Consider the following 20,147-nt stretch of genomic DNA (forward strand, 5'->3'; position numbering starts at 1 on the left):
CCGGGGCCGTGAGGGGAGCGGGCCTCTCGCGAGGTCTGGAGCGCGAAAGGCTTCTCTGAAGGGCCCTGCGAGACGCGGTGCAGCAGCCGGACGGACGGAGAAGCTTTTCGGGAGAGTTCCGCCTCCGAAGCCGAACAAAGGGGGTTGAGAACGGCGCGCGAGCCGAGAGAAAGGCGGGCGGGGGGGGGCCTTGCCAGCGCTTGCCCTCGCGCACGCGCACCCCTCTCTCACCGCCACCCGGCTCGGGTCTCTAGCGGGGGGCGCCTTTCCGTACCTCTGAGGGGAAGAGGGGGTTGAACGGCCGCTTCTGGCCCCGCTGCCCCTCGCGGGCTTGTCGGGAGGGACGAGGAGAGGAGCGGGGAAGCGGAGTGGCGGCGCCTTAGGAGGGAAAGGGGCAGCGGATAACTACTCCCAGCCGTCGCCGGGCGGATGGATGGAGGCACCGGCAAGCCGGCGAGGAGTGACCCTGTGAGGAACCGGTGAGTCGGGGGTGTGTGTGTGTCTTTATGTTGCCACAGGGAGGGTCCCTTTCGTGACTCTAGTTTCTGGGTGCTTAAAATATATATATATCGAGGGAGCGGCGGGGTTTAGCAGTCGAATGGCACCACAAAAAAATAAAATTAAAAAGAGGGTTTCAGTCAGGCTTCGGTTTCCCCTTTTCCTTTGGTGAGGGTGTATAAAGGGGAGTTGCACGTAACTTGACATCGTCCTTCGGGAAGGGGGTCGAGGGCATCCGCAGAAATGTGCCTTTCGGGATGTGTGGGGCTGTTTTGGGAGAAAAGGGTGGCCGGCGCCAAACCCAGTTCAGGAGGTTTGGCTTTGACTAGAGAGGGGGCGGGGGCTTTCGGACCTTCGTTTAATACCACCATAATAGCTCTCCATATTTGGAAATCCCGAGTTGTTAATGGTTGGGTGGGTTTGTTGCCTCTTCTCTCATTCTGCCCCAACCCTCTTAGTGTATGTTTATGGGTAAGATCGGCTTGGTGGTGGTGGTGGGTTTTTTTTACATTTTTCATTCAGATTCACCGTTAAGTCCTGCGGTGCCCGGCCCTCCTTTTCAGCACACTGAAATTATAGACAGGAGACAGATTTCTGGAGCAAATAGCGCTGAGTACAAGGGTGTGGCCGTGTGTGTGTGTGTGTGTATAGAGAGAGAGAGAGGAGGAGAGACAGATGCACAAAATTAGATTACACATCCGGGCTTACTACTATGCATTCAGATAGTTTATAATCAGTGAAGGCCACAATGTCATCAGCAGGGATCAATTGGCAAAGTTTTTTTCTGGCCTGTACCACTTCATGTAGCTAGTGTGGTTGCGTTTTTTGAATGTATCGCATGGAGAGAAAGATCCCTGCTTTTAGACAATTAACCTGGTAGGAAATGGATTCTGACTAGTCTTCTCTTTGCTGGGTTTTCTCTCCCACGCTAGAAAGTCATTATGAAGGCTAGGGGCGGTATTCAAACAAACACACACAGCCACAACAGGAAGTGGTACAGGCCAGAAAAATCTTCTTTGTTTAATTCAGTTGATAGTACAAGCAGAATAGAATACAAATTTCAGCCAGGATCACTTGACAATGTAAGGCTTATCATTAATGTGTTAGAGCCTAGTCATATGTTACACATGCATATGTAACAAAAGGCTAGCAGCTTCTTTTCCTAAAAGGAAACAGCATTGGGAGGGGGATCCGGACCAGCGATGCAGTAGATGGGTGTGAGGGGAAGGATGAAACATCTTTCCACTGCTTCTGTATTTGAAATTCCTCTTCCAAAGCTGCTTTTCTTTACGACAAGCAGCCACCTGGTTTTTGTTACGGATCTGTGTCATGTGTAGTTAGAATCTTGCTTTTGAAACAATTAGAAGGACTTTGTAACATAATTGGTGATTTTATGAAGTAGGTACATGGTAAACCTCAGCTAACTTTTCCTTATAAGAGAATATAATTAACTGGACAAGGACTGCTTAGATCTTGGGACAGATTTTTTGGAAGATGTTCCACTTCTGGAAAAGTTGCAGTCTGATTTTAAAATCAAAGCCAAACAATAACTCTGCAGAAAACTAGCTGTTGTGTAAGTAGAGATTTTAGGAGGCATGCACATTCTTTTGAGGTGGAATGTAGTATTTACTTGAGGAATTGTGGGACATTGCACTGTTTGAACACAATCTATTCAGTTGGTAGAAAATGTGCAGTGCTAGTACTGTAATGCATATAATCCCTTGAGGGTTAAACCACCATGCCCCCGCAACAATCCTAACCTAGCACCCTTGGACAGCCTCTCTGGTGCCCACTAAGCCCCTCCCCCATGCCCCCTTTTTTTGTAAATTTGAGTTTTTTTGGTTGGGAGGTGTTGACTAATTTTTTGGTCTGTTTTGTTTGATGGGGGTGTAGGCGTTTTGGCTGGGACAGGGTTCTTCTCATCAGCAGTTCATCTTTTGTGAAATGGGGTTTTTTTGGGGGGGGGTACTCGTGACAATTTCTTAATTTCCACAGTAGCTCCTGGTTCCAGAATGGTTGAACCCCTTGTGTAGCTTCACCATATAGTATATGAAGAAATCACTTGCATTCATCTTGTTTGTTTCCTTTGGCTTCAAAGCAAGTGACTTTGAATTTAAACATTCAGTACAGTGGTACCCCTGGCTACGTACTTAATTTGTTCCGGAGGTCTGTTCTTAACCTGAAACTGTTCTTAACCAGAAGCACCACTTTAGCCAATGGGGCCTCCTGCTGCCGCTGCACGATTTCTGTTCTCATCCTGAAGCAAAGTTCTTAACCCGAGGTACTACTTCTGGGTTAGCGGAGTCTGTAACCTGAAGCATATGTAACCCAAGGTACCACTGTACATTAAAGTAGGACTCTGGAAAAGTGTGGCTTTCCATATGCTGCTTGATTCCAATGCCTATCAGGCCCAGCCTACACCACCAATAGTCAGGAATGGGTGTTGTACTCCAGCATCTGGAGGGCCACAGGCTTCCCATCTCTGGTTTAACAGAAACTTTCAGCTAAATTTGCTATTGGAAAATTTCCATTTGATATAGGTCAATTGTGTAATGTCTGTCTGCCAGTAGATAAACAATTACTTGCATGCTGTTCTTTTCAAAGTGGAATATTAGTCTAATTTACTTTCGTACAAAGGAATTCATTTTTACATACTATTTCTTGCTTAATTGTGAACGGTAAAATGTGTAATATAAATATTTAAAATGAAAATTATCTCATTCTTAACTATTATTGCCTGTTTTAAGATATTACATTGTACAGAAGGTGAAAAGTCATTCTATAGTGAATACTTTCTATGCCTGCCCCACAAAAGCTATGTCTTAATCTGTTAGGCTTTAAGGTACAACAGAACTCATTGTTTTTACTATAGCAGACTAATATAACTTCCCCTCTGGAATTTGATATAATAAAGCTTATTAAGAAGTTGTCATATTATATTTATTCCAATATATTGTCCTGACTACCTGGGAGAAAGTGAAACAAGCCATTTTGTATAGAGCATATGTCTATTTCCCCCCACCTAGTTTCACTTAGTAATGTGTTAGTTTTAACTCATCCTATCCCTGAAAGTCCATTGTGAGTGATTCCAATGTATTACCATCTTTTTTTAAAAAAATAAAAATCCCTTGGTCTATAAAGATACATATTCATCTATAATCATTAAAATTTTGTCTATCTACATCATTATGTTTATCTGTGTTAAGAAACACTGAGAGACGCTGGTACTTAATAGGTACATCTTTCCCCTTCAATAGTCTGTAGGGATAGATAATTAGCAAAGCAATTGGAATTCAGAGGGTCTGAATTACCCAGTTCATACACTTGGGAGAATCTTCTCTATTACAGAAGTCAGTCATATGACACAGCATGCTCTCAGACAGGGTATTGTTTAGAGTAGAAGCACATGAGTATCGTGCAATACTTCTGACAAATACAGCTTACTTGTGGTAATATAGCTCAGCTGTGAACATTCTGGTATGGAGAAAGCTGATAACTTTCTTTTTCTATAATTGTAAGCTGAACTACTGAACTCTGATCATTTGTGCTAACTATTATGAATGCATCACTTAGCATTTTTTTACAATATCTAATTTAATACAACTACAGTACTGAAGACCTAAAACTTACTGTATTTCTAGTACTTCTTGAATGCTGACATATTCAAGCAGATCTTCTGGCTATCAGCTTTTGGTCAAGTTAAGTGTCTTTCCAAAGGATAAACTGTGCGACAGGTGAGGCTATGGCCTTCCAATTGTTGTACAACTCTCTGGCCATTGGGCATGCAGACCTAGGCTGGTGGAAATTGTAGTCCAAAATATCTGGAGGTTGAGGGAAGGCTGAATGATACTATTAATTTGTTCTAAATTTGATATGATTGTACTAAAGGTAAATTTATAAGATGAAAGTTTAAGCCTTTAATGCTTTCTCTGTGGTGCAGTCTGGATTAGTATAAGTTAAGCCTTCATTAATACTGAAGATAAATTTCTTTATAGAATTGCTATTTGTTCTGTGTAGTGCTTTGTGTATTGAGGGTTGTTTTTGTTTCTAGAAGCCGCCTAATATCACTCAATTGAAAAATGATTTGAGTACCTTATCAGGTCATGTAAAATATATATAATAAGGTGTGGACTATTAGACTGGCATAATTCTGTATTGTAGACTTGCCAGTTTTAGAACTAGTATTTGATAGTAACAGAAAACAGAACTGTTCTAATGGTAGAAACCTGGTGCAAGAGAAGATTGTACTTCTCACATGTTTAACAGGATACCAAGCCAAAGAAAAAAGAACCTAGGAAACTGCCTTATACTGTATTGAGTCAGACCATTAATCCATCTAGTATTGGCTACAGTGACTGCCAGTAGCTCACCAGGGTTTCAGACAGGATTGTCTCCCAACCCTACCTGGAGATGCCAGAGATTGAACCTGAGACTTTCTGTATTCAAGGCAGATGCTCTACCACTGAGCTATGATTCCTCCCCACAGCAAATGCAATTGGCAGTGGTAGTCCTGATTCCTGGAGACTTGTGCTACCTATCTTTTAAAAATATCTTTACATCTGGGACATGGGCAAAATTCACATATGGGGGGGGGCTTGTTTCTTTAAAAAGAGTGCTTCTGAAGGAACACACAACAAATACAGAGGACCTTTCCTTTGGGAAGGGAAAGCTCCCTTGCTTTTATGGGAAATGAGAAATTTTCCCTATGTCTTGTTTTCAGCATACCTGCTTATGATGCAGATGGTTCCAACTTATATTGTGCTTCTTTAGAGGTGACCTGGTTGAGCAATTGGTTTGACTGAGCAGGGAGAAACAGGGAGAAGTTCACACTCAAGTTCTCTTGCACACACTGGGAGGCCTACACATACAGTAGATCCCCCTGATATGAACTTAATTTGCCCCGGGGGTCCGTACTTACCCCCAAAAGTCCATATCCAGAGGATCACTTCTGCACGCATGCGTGGCGCGATAGAGCGTTTCTAAGCATGCGCACGGGGCGAAACCCAGAAGTATACCCGAAGGTAACGTAACCTGAGGTACCACTGTACAGTCTTTCTAAATGCAACATGCATTTAGTGGTGCAAACTACTTTCATAATTTCCAAGTGGCAAACTGTGTACAGTGTGTTTGTATTTGTAGCACTAAGCTTTCACAGTGAACCACCACCAGAAATTAAGTCACTAACTACATGTGGTGCTTGAAGTATATATGTACACTATGACAGCTCATCACATACATACTCATAGAAGAAACTGTTCAGTTAGAATTTCTGGCTTCGGCAAAATTCAGGAATCCAATCAGCTCATAACTATAGACACATGCATTTGATTACTGCGTATGTGTACTTGTATAATGTTGCTTCTTGAACCATGATATTTTCAGAGATGTCTGTACTTGAACAGCATGTGGTCAGTAAAAGTAGTTGGACTGTGTGATTTAATCAGGGAGAGAGCAGAAACGTTCTGGAGAAAGTTGTAGTGCAAGGAGTGCCTGCATGCAAGTATAAATAAGTATTGGATGATATCATCCAATAAAAAGAAATGCTGCCTTTTGCCTAAAAACATTCTTGATTATATGGAATCATAGTCAACCAATAATTGATCAGTATCCTATTTTAGCTCCTTTGGCATTTTGCTACAGATATCTTTTAAGGTATCTTACTTTTAATAGGAAAGTAGATCCAAAGGAGTTAAGTTGTCCTAGATCGTGCATCTCTTGTGTAATAATGAAACAGCAGTTCATAGTCTTAACTCTTTCCATGTGTCTGGTATTTCTGTCCCTATTTTGGGGTTGGCATCTATGTCAATATACAATTTTAGTTGGCTAGAAAGAATATGCCTCTCCTACCCACCTTGTCTCCTATGCTGATTACTACAGTACTTTCCCGTGTGTGAATGACTGGTTGTGAAATTGCTCAAAGAAGGAAACAAAGTTGCTTCCCTGCTTTCTTTGAGAGTGGTCTACTCAGCTACACTCCTGTCCTTACTTCCCATTTGGCTTCCAACATTCAATCTCCTGTATATTTGGCAACTCAGTAGTTTGGAGCTTTGCATTTAGAAGGAACCTCCTGCCTCACTTACAGCACTTGATAAGGCTTCCTGCCTAGTGATGAGCCAAATAAGTGAGGTGAGTGAAAGAACATATTCAGAATTTGCTTTTAATACCCCCATTCCATGAGTGCTATTAAATCTTCATTTCTTGGATATCAGAGTTCTATAATGGGAAGGAAACAAATGGCAGTAATATCTTCCTCGTGCTATGAAAGCATTGAATAGCATCATTAGGTGTATAATCATTGACTAAAGAGGCTTGTACGGATAAACATAAGCATCCATTTCCACTAACTCAGAATGCGCTCACTCCAATACCATCAGTTTCCACTGCAGTAAGTGCCCCCTTCATTTCCTGCAAAATTTGTTGCCAGGACAAATCCTTGTTGTGAATGTTCTGTTACTCCTTGGTACCTGGAATGCTTGTCTGGAAAATCCTAGGCACCTGGGTACCTGATATATCACCAGCTAAACATCATGATATATCAATTTCTGAAATAAGGAAGGAATTACATAGAGGCGAACAGGACAATGTCCTGGGAACTGCTACAACTTAAGGGTCTAAAACTGATAAATGAAGATATTATCAATCACCTCATGGTCGCTTTCAGCAGCAGGCAAGCCCAAATGCATCTAAATGAGACTTTTGGTTTTGGGCTTGGCTACCAAAGTACGCGGGTGGTGCTGTGGGTTAAACCACAGAGCCTAGGGCTTGCCGATCAGAGGGTCGGCGGTTCGAATCCCCGCGATGGGGTGAGCTCCCATTGCTTGGTCCCTGCTCCTGCCAACCTAGCAGTTCGAAAGCACATCAAAGTGCAAGTAGGGAAATAGGTACCTCCAGCGGGAAGGTAAACGGCTTTTCCGTGTGCTGCTCTGGTTCGCCAGAAGCGGCTTAGTCATGCTGGCCACATGTACACCGGCTCCCTCGGCCAATAAAGCGAGATGAGCGCCACAACCCCAGAGTCGTGCACGACTGGACCTAATGGTCAGGGGTCCCTTTACCTTTTACCAAAGTACAGTGATGAGTCATAGTGAATACAAATAATCTGGGACTGCCAGCAGACCTACTAGGTGGCAGCCGAATCAACAACGGCAGGGGGAGGCAGAAGCAACAGCAGCCTGGCAGTAGTGGCACAATAATCAGCAGCCTGCAAAGCCTCATCATGGCAGAAGCAGCGGCAGTCTGCGAGGCCTTGTGGTGGCGGCAGTAGTGGTGGCCTGCAAGTGGTGGCCTGCTTAGCAGGTGCTTAGCAATTAGTAACGTATCTGTACAAAGGCGATTTTCAATTATTTAAAATAAATCCTCTTTAGAGCTACTTGGAAATGCTTCCTTATATAATAATAATAATAATAATAATAATTTATTATTTGTACCCCGCCCATCTGGCTGGGTTTCCCCAGCCACTCTGGGCGGCTTCCAACAGAGATGAAAAATACACTAAAATATCACATATTAAAAACTTCCCTGAACAGGGCTGCCTTCAGATGTTTTCTGAATGTCAGGTAGTTGTCCATCGCCTTGACATCCGATGGGAGGGCATTCCACAGGGCGGGCGCCACCACCGAGAAGGCCCTCTGCCTGGTTCCCTGTAGCTTTGCTTCTCGCAGGGAGGGAACCGCCAGAAGGCCCTCGGAGCTGGACCTCAGTGTCCGGGCAGACCGATGGGGGAGGAGACGCTCCTTCAGATATACTGGACCGAGGCCATTTAGGGCTTTAAAGGTCAGCACCAACACTTTGAATTGTGCTCGGAAACGTACTGGGAGCCAATGTAGGTCTTTCAAGACCGGTGTTATATGGTCTCGGCGGCCGCTCCCAGTCACCAGTCTAGCTGCCGCATTCTGGATTAGTTGTAGTTTCCGGGTCACCTTCAAAGGTAGCCCCACGTAGAGCGCATTGCAGTAGTCCAAGCGGGAGATAACCAGAGCATGTACCACTCTGGCGAGACAGTCTGCAGGCAGATAGGGTCTCAGCCTACGTACCAGATGGAGCTGGTAAACAGCTGCCCTGGATACAGATTTGACCTGTGCCTCCATGGACAGCTGTGAGTCCAAAATGACTCCCAGGCTGCGCACCTGGTCCTTCAGGGGCACAGTTACCCCATTCAGGACCAGGGAATCCTCCACACCTGCCCGCCTCCTGTCCCCCAAAAACAGTACTTCTGTCTTGTCAGGATTCAACCTCAATCTGTTAGCCGCCATCCATCCTCCAACCGCCTCCAGGCACTCACACAGGACCTTCACCGCCTTCACTGGTTCTGATTTAAAAGAGAGGTAGAGCTGGGTATCATCTGCATACTGATGAACACTCAGCCCAAACCTCCTGATGATCCCTCCCAGCGGCTGCATGTAGATGTTGAAAAGCATGGGGGAGAGGACAGAACCCTGAGGCACCCCACAAGTGAGAGCCCAGGGGTCTGAACACTCATCCCCCACCACCACTTTCTGAACACGGCCCAGGAGGAAGGAGCGGAACCACTGTATGACAGTGCCCCCAGCTCCCAGCCCCTCAAGACGGTCCAGAAGGATGTCATGGTCGATGGTATCAAACGCCGCTGAGAGATCCAGCAGAACTAGGAAACAGCTCTCACCTTTGTCCCTAGCCCGCCGGAGGTCATCAACCAGTGCGACCAAGGCAGTTTCAGTCCCATGATGAGGCCTGAATCCCGACTGGAAGGGATCCAAATGGTCCGCTTCTTCCAGGCGTGCCTGGAGTTGTTCAGCAACCACTCGCTCAATCACCTTGCCCAAGAATGGAAGGTTTGAGACTGGGCGATAATTGGCCATCGTGGCCGCATCTAGAGATGGTTTTTTAAGAAGCGGTTTAATAACCGCCTCTTTCAGCGGGTCTGGGAAGGCTCCCTCACGGAGGGAAGCATTCACCACCCCACGAAGCCCATCGCCCAGTCCTTCCCGGCTAGCTTTTATAAGCCAGGATGGGCAAGGATCCAGGAGACAGGTGGTTGACTTCACTCGTCCGAGCAGCCTGTCCACATCCTCGGAGGTAACAGCTTGGAATTGATCCCACACAACTTGACCAGACAGGACTCTAGCACTCTCCCGCCCCGGCCCTGCTCCCACGGTGGAGTCTACTTCTTCCCGAATCTGAGCGATTTTATCTGCAAAAAATTTTGCAAAATCATTGCAGGAGAACATGTGGCCCGTACTGGGCCCCGATGTTACAGGTGGTTCCGCTAAATTGTGAACCACCTGAAAGAGTCTCCTGCTGCTGTTTTCTGCAGATGCAATAGAGGCGGTGAAGAAAGTCTTCTTCGCCGTCGCTATCGCCACTTGGTAGGCTCGACGTTGAGCTCTAACCTGTGTCCGGTCAGATTCAGAATGGGTTATCCGCCACCGGCGCTCTAGCCGTCTCAACGATTGTTTCATTGCCCTCAGATCCGTGGAAAACCACGGGGCTCTCCGGGCTCCATGCAATCGGAGAGGGCGCTTCGGAGCCAAACAGTCAATAGCCCTGGCTAATTCCGCATTCCAGCGGGCCACCAGGGAATCGGCTGAAAGGCCATCAACATGGGATAAAGCATCCCCTACCACTCTCTGGAAACCATTTGGATCCATTAAGTGGCGGGGGCGGACCATCCGAATCGGTCCCACCTCCCTGCAGAGGGGATGGGTCGCAGAGAAGTCCAGTTGCACCAGGAAGTGATCTGACCATGGCACTTCTTTCGTTTCACTTTTACTTAGTGTCAGATCACCAACATCCGTAGAGGTAAACACCAGGTCCAAGGCATGTCCGCGGCTATGGGTTGGGCCAGACTTATTCAGGGACAGCCCCATGGAGGCCATGCTTTCCACGAAGTCCCGAGCGGCCCCTTGTAAGGTCGTGTCGGCATGGATGTTAAAATCCCCTAGGACGACCAAGCTAGGTGTCTCCAGGAGAACATCCGCCACGACCTGAAGCAGCTCGGGCAGGGAATCCTTGGTGCAGCGGGGAGGTCGGTACACCAAAAGGAATCCTGTACTGCCCCTATTGCCCAACTTCCAGAACATGCATTCAGAAAACTGGGTCTTCCCAATAGGACGCCTGGTGCAAACTAATGACTTCCTAAAAATCACTGCAACCCCCCCTCCCCGCCCACATGACCTGGGTTGCTGTGCGTAAGAGAAACCTGGTGGACAAGCAGCGGCAAGGACAGGCCCATCTGCTTCATCCAACCAAGTCTCTGTTACACATGCCAGGTCAAGTCCTCCATCCATGATCAAGTCATGGATGGCAGTGGTCTTATGAATCATTGACCTGGCATTGCACAGCAACACTTTCAGGTCATGTGGGTATCCCTTGCTGATTCTAGTATTCATCCGGTCAGGACCAGACCCGGAGGCAGGGATAGTCCTCAGACAACGACTAAACCTGCCTCCTCTGTAATGACATGGTCTGGTCTTAGCGTAACTCCTCCTCCTACCCGTGATCACTGAGATCGGTTGTCCCAGTGCATCCCCCCCTGTGGAACATGCCCCAGCCATTTTGTGGGCTGGGGCCCACTCCCCGGCAGCCCTGACCCCTCCCCTTAAGAACAAAATAACCCCTTTAAAAAACAACAACAAAAAAGCAACAACACAAATAAAACAATACAAACAAAAAACAATAAAAATTATAAAAATTACAAAAACATAAAATCAAACAATTTCCCAGGCCCAATAAACATCCACCCCACCCCACCCCACCCCACATACAAAAAATTCAAAATAAAATTTTTTAAAACATTTTAAAAGCACTCTGCACCCCTCCAGCAGTAACAGCAACTGTCCTAGTGAGGCCCGTCAGGCCCCGCCCCAGGCCAGATGGTGAGTGGCAGGAAGGAGCAGGGCCCTCAGACACTCACACAGGAGAGTCCTCCTGGGCAGCGGAGTGCAGCAGTCCATGTGAGGCTTCAGGCCCCACCCCAGGCCAGATGGTGAGTGGCAGGAAGGAGCAGGGCCCTCAGACACTCACATACAGGAGAGTCCTCCTGGGCAGCAGAGCGCAGCAGTCCCTGTGAGGCTTCAGGCCCCGCCCCAGGCCAGATGGTGAGTGGCAAGAAGGAGCAGGGCCCTCAGACACCCACACAGGAGAGTCCTCCTGGGCAGCAGAGTCCAGCAGTCCTTATGAGGCTTCAGGCCCCGCCCCAGGCCAGATGGTGAGTGGCAAGAAGGAGCAGGGCCCTCAGACACTCACATACAGGAGAGTCCTCCTGGGCTGCTGTCTTCTGAAGGGAGAATACTGCAGCCAGTAGCTCAGTTCCACCACTATTCTTAACTTCCCCAGTGACACTGCTTGGCAACTGCAACAGAGACCCAACTTGATGTTAATGCTTGCTGGGGAATGTATATTGTGGTTGCTTAGTAGCTCAAATCTTTCCTCTACCTCCTGGGCCCAACAAAGTAGCTAAGTCATCTTTGTTGTTTGAAGACAAGTATTTTCTAATTATCAGTTGTCTTTAATTATCCTATTTATATGCTAACAGTTGTGATTTGCATTGGATCATGCAATATTCATGTATTTCAGTTGAAATCTTGTAATGTGTGTGATAAATGCAGGTATATGGAATGTTCATTATTTTAGTCCTGGACATGTGTATGGGAAATGTTTATATAGTTATGTTGGTATGATTCTAATATTGTAATACTAAGAAAGCATGTTGATCTTGATTACATTTTTAAGATTACTGGTGATGGTTGTTCAGTGTATATGTGAAGGAGCGTCTCCACCTCCATCGTCTAGCCTAGACACTGAAATCCAGCTCCAAAAGCCTTCTGGCATTTCCCCCACTGCAAGAAGTGAAGTTACAGGGAACCAGGCAGAGGGTCTTCTCAGTAGTGGGGCCAACCTTTGGAATGCCTTCCCATCAGATAGCAAACAGATAAATAACTATATGGCTTTTAGAAGATGTTGGAAGGCAACCCTGTACAGATGGGCAGCATATAAATAATAAAATTATTATTATTTATTATTTGATTTAGTTAACATATAGCACAAATATATAATGTGCTCAGATCAACTTCTGACAGATTTCCTCCAAGCATTTCTCCTTTAGAGAAGGTAATTGGCTATGAGAGACATTGCCAAGGTTTTAAGCTATCTAGAAATAAAACCACAAGATCTCCATTGCCTTATGAATTGCTGGAGCAGCTGCCAGCTGAACTCCCAAGTCTCTGGCTTTGCAACTTCAGCTCATCATCCCTCTTGATCACCCATGCCCTTTAATCCAAGTAACAAAGCCCAGGTGAGCCAAACAATGTGGGAGGAGGCAACAGGCAGCTCTTGAGGGTGTCCAGAGACTAGTATATATATTCAGTGATTAAGTCTATTTAATTGGAGTATGGAAAGAAAAGAGAAATGAGTTTAGGCACAATCAAAAGACAAAAGCAAAACACTGAACCACAATATTGGTCTATCTTGTCTCGTGTTGGGGATCCTGTGGCAGTCTAGATGTAGCTGAACTAACACTTGCATCATTCCTGACCATTGGCCATAGTGATTAAGGCTGTTGGGTGTTGAGGTCAATAGCATCTGGAGGGCTATGGGTTCCCCATCTCAGATTTAGTCAACTGAATATACCCAGGACTTACACACCTAGGGCTATTGCAGCTGGTCTCCTCTGGAAATGTTTATGGGCATATTCCATATTTTATGCTGCTTAATCAGGGTGATCCAATCCAAATCTTAATCTGGGGGGGGTCATGATTGACAGCTGGAAAGCAAGGAATTCTCTCAGGAACCGGAAATTAGCTTACACAAGCGATCACCTCTATAAAATAAGAAGTTAAGCTTTGCCTACCATGCAGCAAAGTGAAGTCAAGTGGATGATGGCTTATTTGTGGCAGGCCACATGAGAATCATAGAATTGTAAAGTTGGAAGGGACACCAAAGGATCATCTAGTGAAGTCCATGAAATCTGCTATTACAGCCAACTTTCTGGACGATGTAAAGTATCACCCAAGGTCATTTTAGGAAGTCATGAAATTTATTGTGTCTGAGCTGCAAAACTGATCACCAGCTATCATTGGTGCAAAGAAGGCCCAATGATGCTATATGTGAAAAGAAAAGGTTGGTTCACTTCTTGGCTTAAAAGTATAATTGTTTGACATTGGCTTATTGATTGGCATAATGTTGTAAAATAGAGTGAGGACTACATTTTGGGCTGTATCTTATATTTAGTCATGCTCAGAGTGGACCTATTGAAATACCGTATTTTTCGCCCTATAGGACGCACTTTTTCCCCTCCAAAAATTAAAGGGAAATGTGTGTGCGTCCTATGGGGCGAATGCAGGCTTTCGCTGAAGCCTGGAGAGCGAGAGGGGTCGGTGCGCTCCAGGCTTCAGGAGAGCCCCACCGCCGGCCCCGCAAGCTGGGGGGACAGTGGGGAGGCGCAGCGCGCCATCCCGCTGTCTCCCGATGTCCTTTGGAGGCTGGCAGCGGGAAAAGCCCGCCTCTCCCTGCCGCCAGCCCCACAAGCTCGGGGATAGCGGGGAGGCGCAACGCGCCCAGGCTTAGCTTCAGCCGTGGGAGCCCGGCGCTGGGCTCCCACGGCTTGTGGAGAGCTGCATGTTCTGGGGGCTGGGGTCAGGGGAAGCCAGCCCCACGCCTGGGGGGAAAAATAATTTTCCCCCTTTATTTCCCCCCCCCAAAAAAATTAGGTGCATCCTATGGGCCGGTGCGTCCTATAGGGCGAAAAATACGGTAAATGGACATTAATGAACTTAGGTTCATGCATTTCAGTGGGTCTACTCTGAGTAAAACTTAGTTGCCTGCAACCCTTTGACCTGGAGCTGTTTAGCCAACATAATCTACATGTAAAAAAATCAGAAGTTTATTGTGTCAGAAAAAGGTCTGCGAGGAAAAATACCTGATAGTTGTTGAGATTTTCATATGGGCTATGTAGGAATATGAGATACTTAGAGACTTTTTCTCCTCAGAAGGAAGTATAAGAATCAGCTTTGAGAAAGACTGTTCTTGGACTCCTTCCCTCAAATTCTTAAATATCTTTAAGACTTCAGATTGTTTATAAATAATCATGGACTTTGGATAGATAGCAATGCTTTCTTTTAAAATTGTGTTCTTCACTTTGTAGTTCTTTTAATATTTTGAAATGCTGTCTTTCATTTGTATTTGACTTACGTTTTGAAATGAAGTGTTTTTAAGTGGCATGTGCTGGTTAAATTGCTTCATTGTTAAAGGAATATAAATGAATGTCTTTAGGAGAGCAATAATATCTGATTGCCTAGTAGCATTTATAAAATTATCATAATGCAAATTCTTGGAAAGTATAACACAACCAGGGTTTTTTTTTTCTAACCACATGCTGTAATTAGATATATCTTTTAATCCTTCATGGAAAGTATAAATGGATTTCTGTTTTCATGGCTAAGATGTGCACAGTTGTCAAAACCAAAGATCTGCAAGCACAATGGTACTAACATATCTTCATTTCAGTTGTTCTCCCATTGTTAAGACACTAGAACTTGGGGTCATCCGTTGGAGCTGAATGGTGAGAAATACAATGGAAAACACTGACACAGGATATGCTCATAGCTTCCAACTTACATGGGTTTAAAGGAGAGTAGAAAAATTCATGGGCGAGGAAGACGGTCAGTAGCTGCTAGGCATGATACTTACATGATACTTAGAGGATCCATGGAACCATTCCACTGAACACCAGTTCCAGGGAATAAAAGGGAGAGATGACTATGAGCTTCTTGTAGACATTGGGTTGTCCAGTGAGAGAAGCAGGATGCTGGACTAAATAGCCATTCAGTAATACTATATAATTTGGCTTGACTTAAATTGACACTTACTACCTAGTAACACCATCCCAAATTAATCCCTGCCCTTGTTAAATTAAAGACTAGCATGTTTCTCTTTACTTTAGCTCTATGCCTACCCAGGAACCTTTGTGTTTTGTTTCAACTTTGGGATACATCTAGGTTACAAGGCAGGCTTTCTGAGAAAAGAAAACCCTTCTTCTGATGTCATGGTAAAAGCAAATGATTCATCATGGGTGGCCTGTCCTCCTGTCAAAATGGCATTTGGGGTTGGGGACATTCAGGATCTGGCCTATTGGTCGGATCTAGCTCCCTGTCCCTCCATTTAGAAGTGTTTATATAAACATGCCCTTAAAGATGTGGATTCTTAGTATCCATGTCATTCTTTTCTCCCTCAGCTATTCCTTCCTTTACCCGTGCCTGCCTTTTGCTTCCCTTTGCAAAGTTTATTATGAGTGATAGGTTAACTACCCCTATTTTCCATAATCTAATCAGCATGTTATGATAATCTTCTTCCTGGTTTGCATCTTCCATTCCATAGACATATCTTCTCTTTCCTGTGTCTTTATTTACTTCTGCATGAAATCTGCTTTAAGACTAGTTCTTTGAACCAAATAGATTTAGATTGCTTCTACAACATTATATATTGAAAATTCCAGATTTTTTTTTTTTATTGTATTAATGATTTGGGCTTGTAATAATAATTAAACACTTTTAGCACAATTCACACAGCTGAATCTAAATAATTTATACATTAAAGTAGAATCAACAAATGTTTGGGTAATGCATTCAGGTATCAGTTCTAGTTTGCAGTCTGAGCATGTCAGCGCTGTAGAGTATTGAACTGGCATGTTCATCTCCACAGCTGGTTGTTCGCCCAGCCGAGCTAGCACTATAGGTCTTCGCTAGCAGACGCTTGTCTTATAAACATCACCATGTCTCTACAGATTGTCACTGGTGGCTATGCTGGGAATATTAGCTTCCATTACTCATGCCTGCATGCCTTTACCAGGCCAACAGTCTATGGCTTGTATCCAATGCTTGTCCTACCCAGAGTAAACCCACTGAAATTAATGAACCTAGGGTCAGCAGTGTAGCATTCGCTGATTGGCTATCTGGTACTGTTGTGTTGTCACACTGGCCCTGATATCTCTGACTGACTTGAACACAAAGCCAGTAAGAATCTGAACCCTGTTCTAAAATGGGGTGGGATGTGTCGAAGCGCTTCATTGAACAGGAGCAAAATGGCACAAAACTATTACTTTTGAAGAATATTTCAGGTCCATGAATGCTCCTGTTTAACGCTGAGAATAGTTGTTCATGAAAATTCCCAGTAAAGACTTGAGCTGAGTGCATCAGCATGGTAAATTTATCTGCTGTTCCACACAAGTATGATATAAAAGTTACTGGAATATTCCCCAGTGATTGGATTAAGGAAAATTTGTAGATCAGATGCACATGATTTACCTTAATGTATAATGGAGTTTAAATAATTTTCCTATCCCCAGGCTTTCTTCAAATCCCAATTCTTTCCTAGAGTTGTTTATTTACTAACAAAAATTTTGTTTGAGATTTATCTTTGCACCACTGCAGGATGAGGTTGACGGAAATGTTATTATTATGCAGTTTCCACTGATTTGGGTCCAAAGTGTATATCTGGAAATGTTTTACCAAGTTTATGTAGTAAAGATGTTAATGGTTTTACAGAGTGCAAGTTAAAACTATGTAGAACTAGATAGTTGAAGGAATCTTAGTGTTTTCAAATAAGGACAGTATAAAAGCTTCTTAGATTGTATTTTTCCTAAAGGGCTGATTAATTTTAGACAAATTCCTAGTATAGCTTCTTCAACCCAATTTGCAATGCTATTTGCTTGTTTCAGAATTTAAAAGATGTTGCTGACCTCCACACCAAGTGTTTGAAGGGGGGCAGAAGAAGCACCACCCCACTAAGAACAACATGGGAAATACAACTACTAAATTCCGCAAAGCACTTATAAATGGAGATGAAAATTTGGCCTGCCAAATATATGAGAGCAACCCTCAACTAAAAGAATCTCTGGACCCTAATATTTCTTATGGAGAACCCTACCAGCATAACACTCCATTACATTATGCTGCCAGGCATGGGATGAACCGAATATTGGGGTGAGTATTGTTGCTTTGTTCATAGTGTTTCTAGATGTGCTAAGTGACATATAATGTGATTTGATACTATCATAATCTAATATAGTACTATCTTTTGATGTACAAGTTCAATATTTTGCCATGGATAACCTCTTTACACTGGCTCCAGTTCCAACGTGCACATATTCTCCAGAATAGTTCTAAGATGAGGGCATGCATGTTTGATTTCTTATCCTCATAGCCCTAAAAGGTTGCTGAAGACCTTGGTGGTATTTACTTTCAGCTCAGGAGTTGCTCTATGTTGGCCAATGTTGAAATGAACATAACTCTACTTCTTTCTTTTCTATGGAAAAGTCGGAGTTAGTACAAGAACACTGTATTGTGGAAGTGTTTGTAAAATAAAGAATGCAGGGATATGATGCTTGCTCTACTTGCAGTTTTGAGAAAGGGATGAAGCTTTCATCTTTAAGTGGTGGAAGGCAGCACTTTGAGAGCTGCAATGTATCTGCTGTGCCAAATATTTGGAAAAGAGAGGAAAGGTAGTTTTTTAAAGCACCAATCCTCTGTTTCTGGAATTGCAGTAGATCTTCCCTGTGGCAGATGCTTCTGGAACAAACAAGATCTAATTAAACCAGACTGGTTATTAATATAAATAATATAAATTCTTCAGTGTATGCCTTATAGTGTATGGCCCTTTGGTTTAACATTTTTTATTACACATAAATTCTATTTGTGGCTACCAGGAAGCTACAAGCTATTAATATTATCAGGAGTATCTTAAGAAACAGCTTCCTGTATTCATAAACACTGGTACAGAGCAGTTTAAAACAAAGATACACATCATCCTGATTCAGTGAGTCATAAAGCAATATTAGATTATGCAGTATATTATCAAATAGTCATTACAGGGCTGCATTTTTAAATGACAATATGAGAAGATCTAATATAATAACGCCAACAACATTGAGTAGGATTTCTGCCAGGCTTCATCAAATAGGATGTATGGAAACAAGGAAAGTCTTCCGGCTACAGAATAGCCCATTCATTTAAAAGTTTGCAGATGAGAAGATGCCTCTCTTTTGCATTTGTATTAGAAGTATGACAAATGTATTAGAAGTACTGTTTTGGCCTGAATATAAACCACACTTTTTTCCAAATTCTGACCTTGAAAAATTAAAGTACAGCTTAAATTTGCGACCTAACAAAAATGGGCTTTTACAATATTGCTGCTGAAACAGACATACAGTAAAACAGAATAGGTGTGAGTGGAATTTTAAGAGAGCGGCTTATATTTGAGTATTGTCTTTTTTTTTTCCTCCCCCCCCCCCCCCGAATTTTAAAGGTGCAGCTTACATTCGGGTCAATACAGTATTTATAAATGTATTAGAAGTATGATAAATACTTCTAGTGGGGCAGGGGAGCTGAAAAAGAATTCACATCTGGCAACCAATGTACACGGGCAGATGAGTCTAAAAAGCCCAGGACACAAATTTCCATGGCCCTCTAGCAGCTATGGTGGTTCACTTACCAGAAGTGATTATTTAGGGTTAACTCTGGAAATGTATATTCGATTCTGACCGAACTAAGCCTCCTAGGAGATTTCCAGTTTATATATGATTTTCCTCAATCTTTACTGGATCTTTACTGTACCTTTATTTCCCATGTCATTATAAAAATCTGCTTCTTATTTACTGCTTTATTTCTTTACTTTCTCTGTATAGAACTTTTCTTTTTGTAAGAGATGGCAACCCAAATAAACGAAATGTGCACAATGAGACCTCTATGCACTTGCTTTGCATGGGGCCTCAGATTATGATATCGGACGGAGCTCTTCAGCCTCGATTGACACGGCCCTTTGAAGATGATTTCAGAAGAGCAGATTGTCTGCAGATGATCCTGAAATGGAAAGGAGCAAAACTTGACCAAGGAGAATATGAAAGAGCAGCCATTGACGCCGTTGATAATAAAAGAAATACACCTTTGCACTATGCTGCTGCCTCAGGAATGAAGACCTGTGTAGAGGTAAAATTCATATAAATAGTAATCAAAGTAATGATGGAGCATACACTTGTTTCAAAAAAATTTTAAGAGCATTTAATATTGTATCTAAAAATATATAAATGGCAAAAAGAAGTGACATCATCTTATTCAGTGCGTACTGAATAAATTTATTATATTTATATCCTTACTTTCTTCCATGATGAAACGTAAGGCAGTGTACATTGTATTCCCTGATGGTGTTTCATTCATGCACTGTCCAGATCCTGTGCATGTGCTAATACCAGTTATTATGCTAAAAAAAACCCCACCTCCTATTTATTCTTCTTTTTTATCACTTGCTTTGGGGAGTATTGCTTTTGAATGTTGTGTTTAAGTGCAAACTGTTAAATTCCCAATGAGACAAACTATAGTATATTTGAAATTTATTGTATATTCCAGTTAATTGACTGTACTTAATACAGTGTTGCACGCCAAAAAAATGCTTAATCTTCCATAGCAGCTGTTCGCAAATATTTTATTAAAGGGAATAACATTTTTTTCATATTTGACCTTGTCCTGTTGCTGACCTGAAATTTATCTCCATGAGCCCCTTGAACTTCAAACATAACTAGCACTCGCTGCTTGAAAATGTAATAGTCCATTTGTGTATTGAAAGAAGGTTCATCATGGTATATTCACCAGAGCTATTTGCAGTGCAGCTGCTTAAAGAATTGCTCA

General features: G+C 43.4%; 1 protein-coding gene across 5 annotated transcripts in view; it reads left to right on the forward strand.

Annotated features, from left to right (window-relative positions):
- The first annotated feature begins 98 nt into the window (after positions 1-98).
- Positions 99-20,147, forward strand: part of ANKIB1 (ankyrin repeat and IBR domain containing 1) — a 54,654-nt gene continuing 34,605 nt past the window's right edge. For 3 of the 5 annotated variants that reach the window (XM_079948426.1, XM_079948430.1, XM_079948429.1), the window contains exons 1-3: positions 99-479; positions 17,186-17,450; positions 19,151-19,451. In XM_079948426.1, coding sequence (XP_079804552.1) covers positions 17,263-17,450; positions 19,151-19,451 — 489 coding nt within the window. In that variant the 5' untranslated portion in view covers positions 99-479; positions 17,186-17,262. Of the gene's footprint in view, positions 491-17,185; positions 17,451-19,150; positions 19,452-20,147 lie in introns of all 5 variants that reach the window. The other 2 variants (XM_079948427.1, XM_079948428.1) reach the window with 2 other exon arrangements.

This window comes from Podarcis cretensis (assembly GCF_951804945.1).
Source record: "Podarcis cretensis genome assembly, chromosome: 12".
NCBI lineage: Eukaryota > Metazoa > Chordata > Lepidosauria > Squamata > Lacertidae > Podarcis > Podarcis cretensis.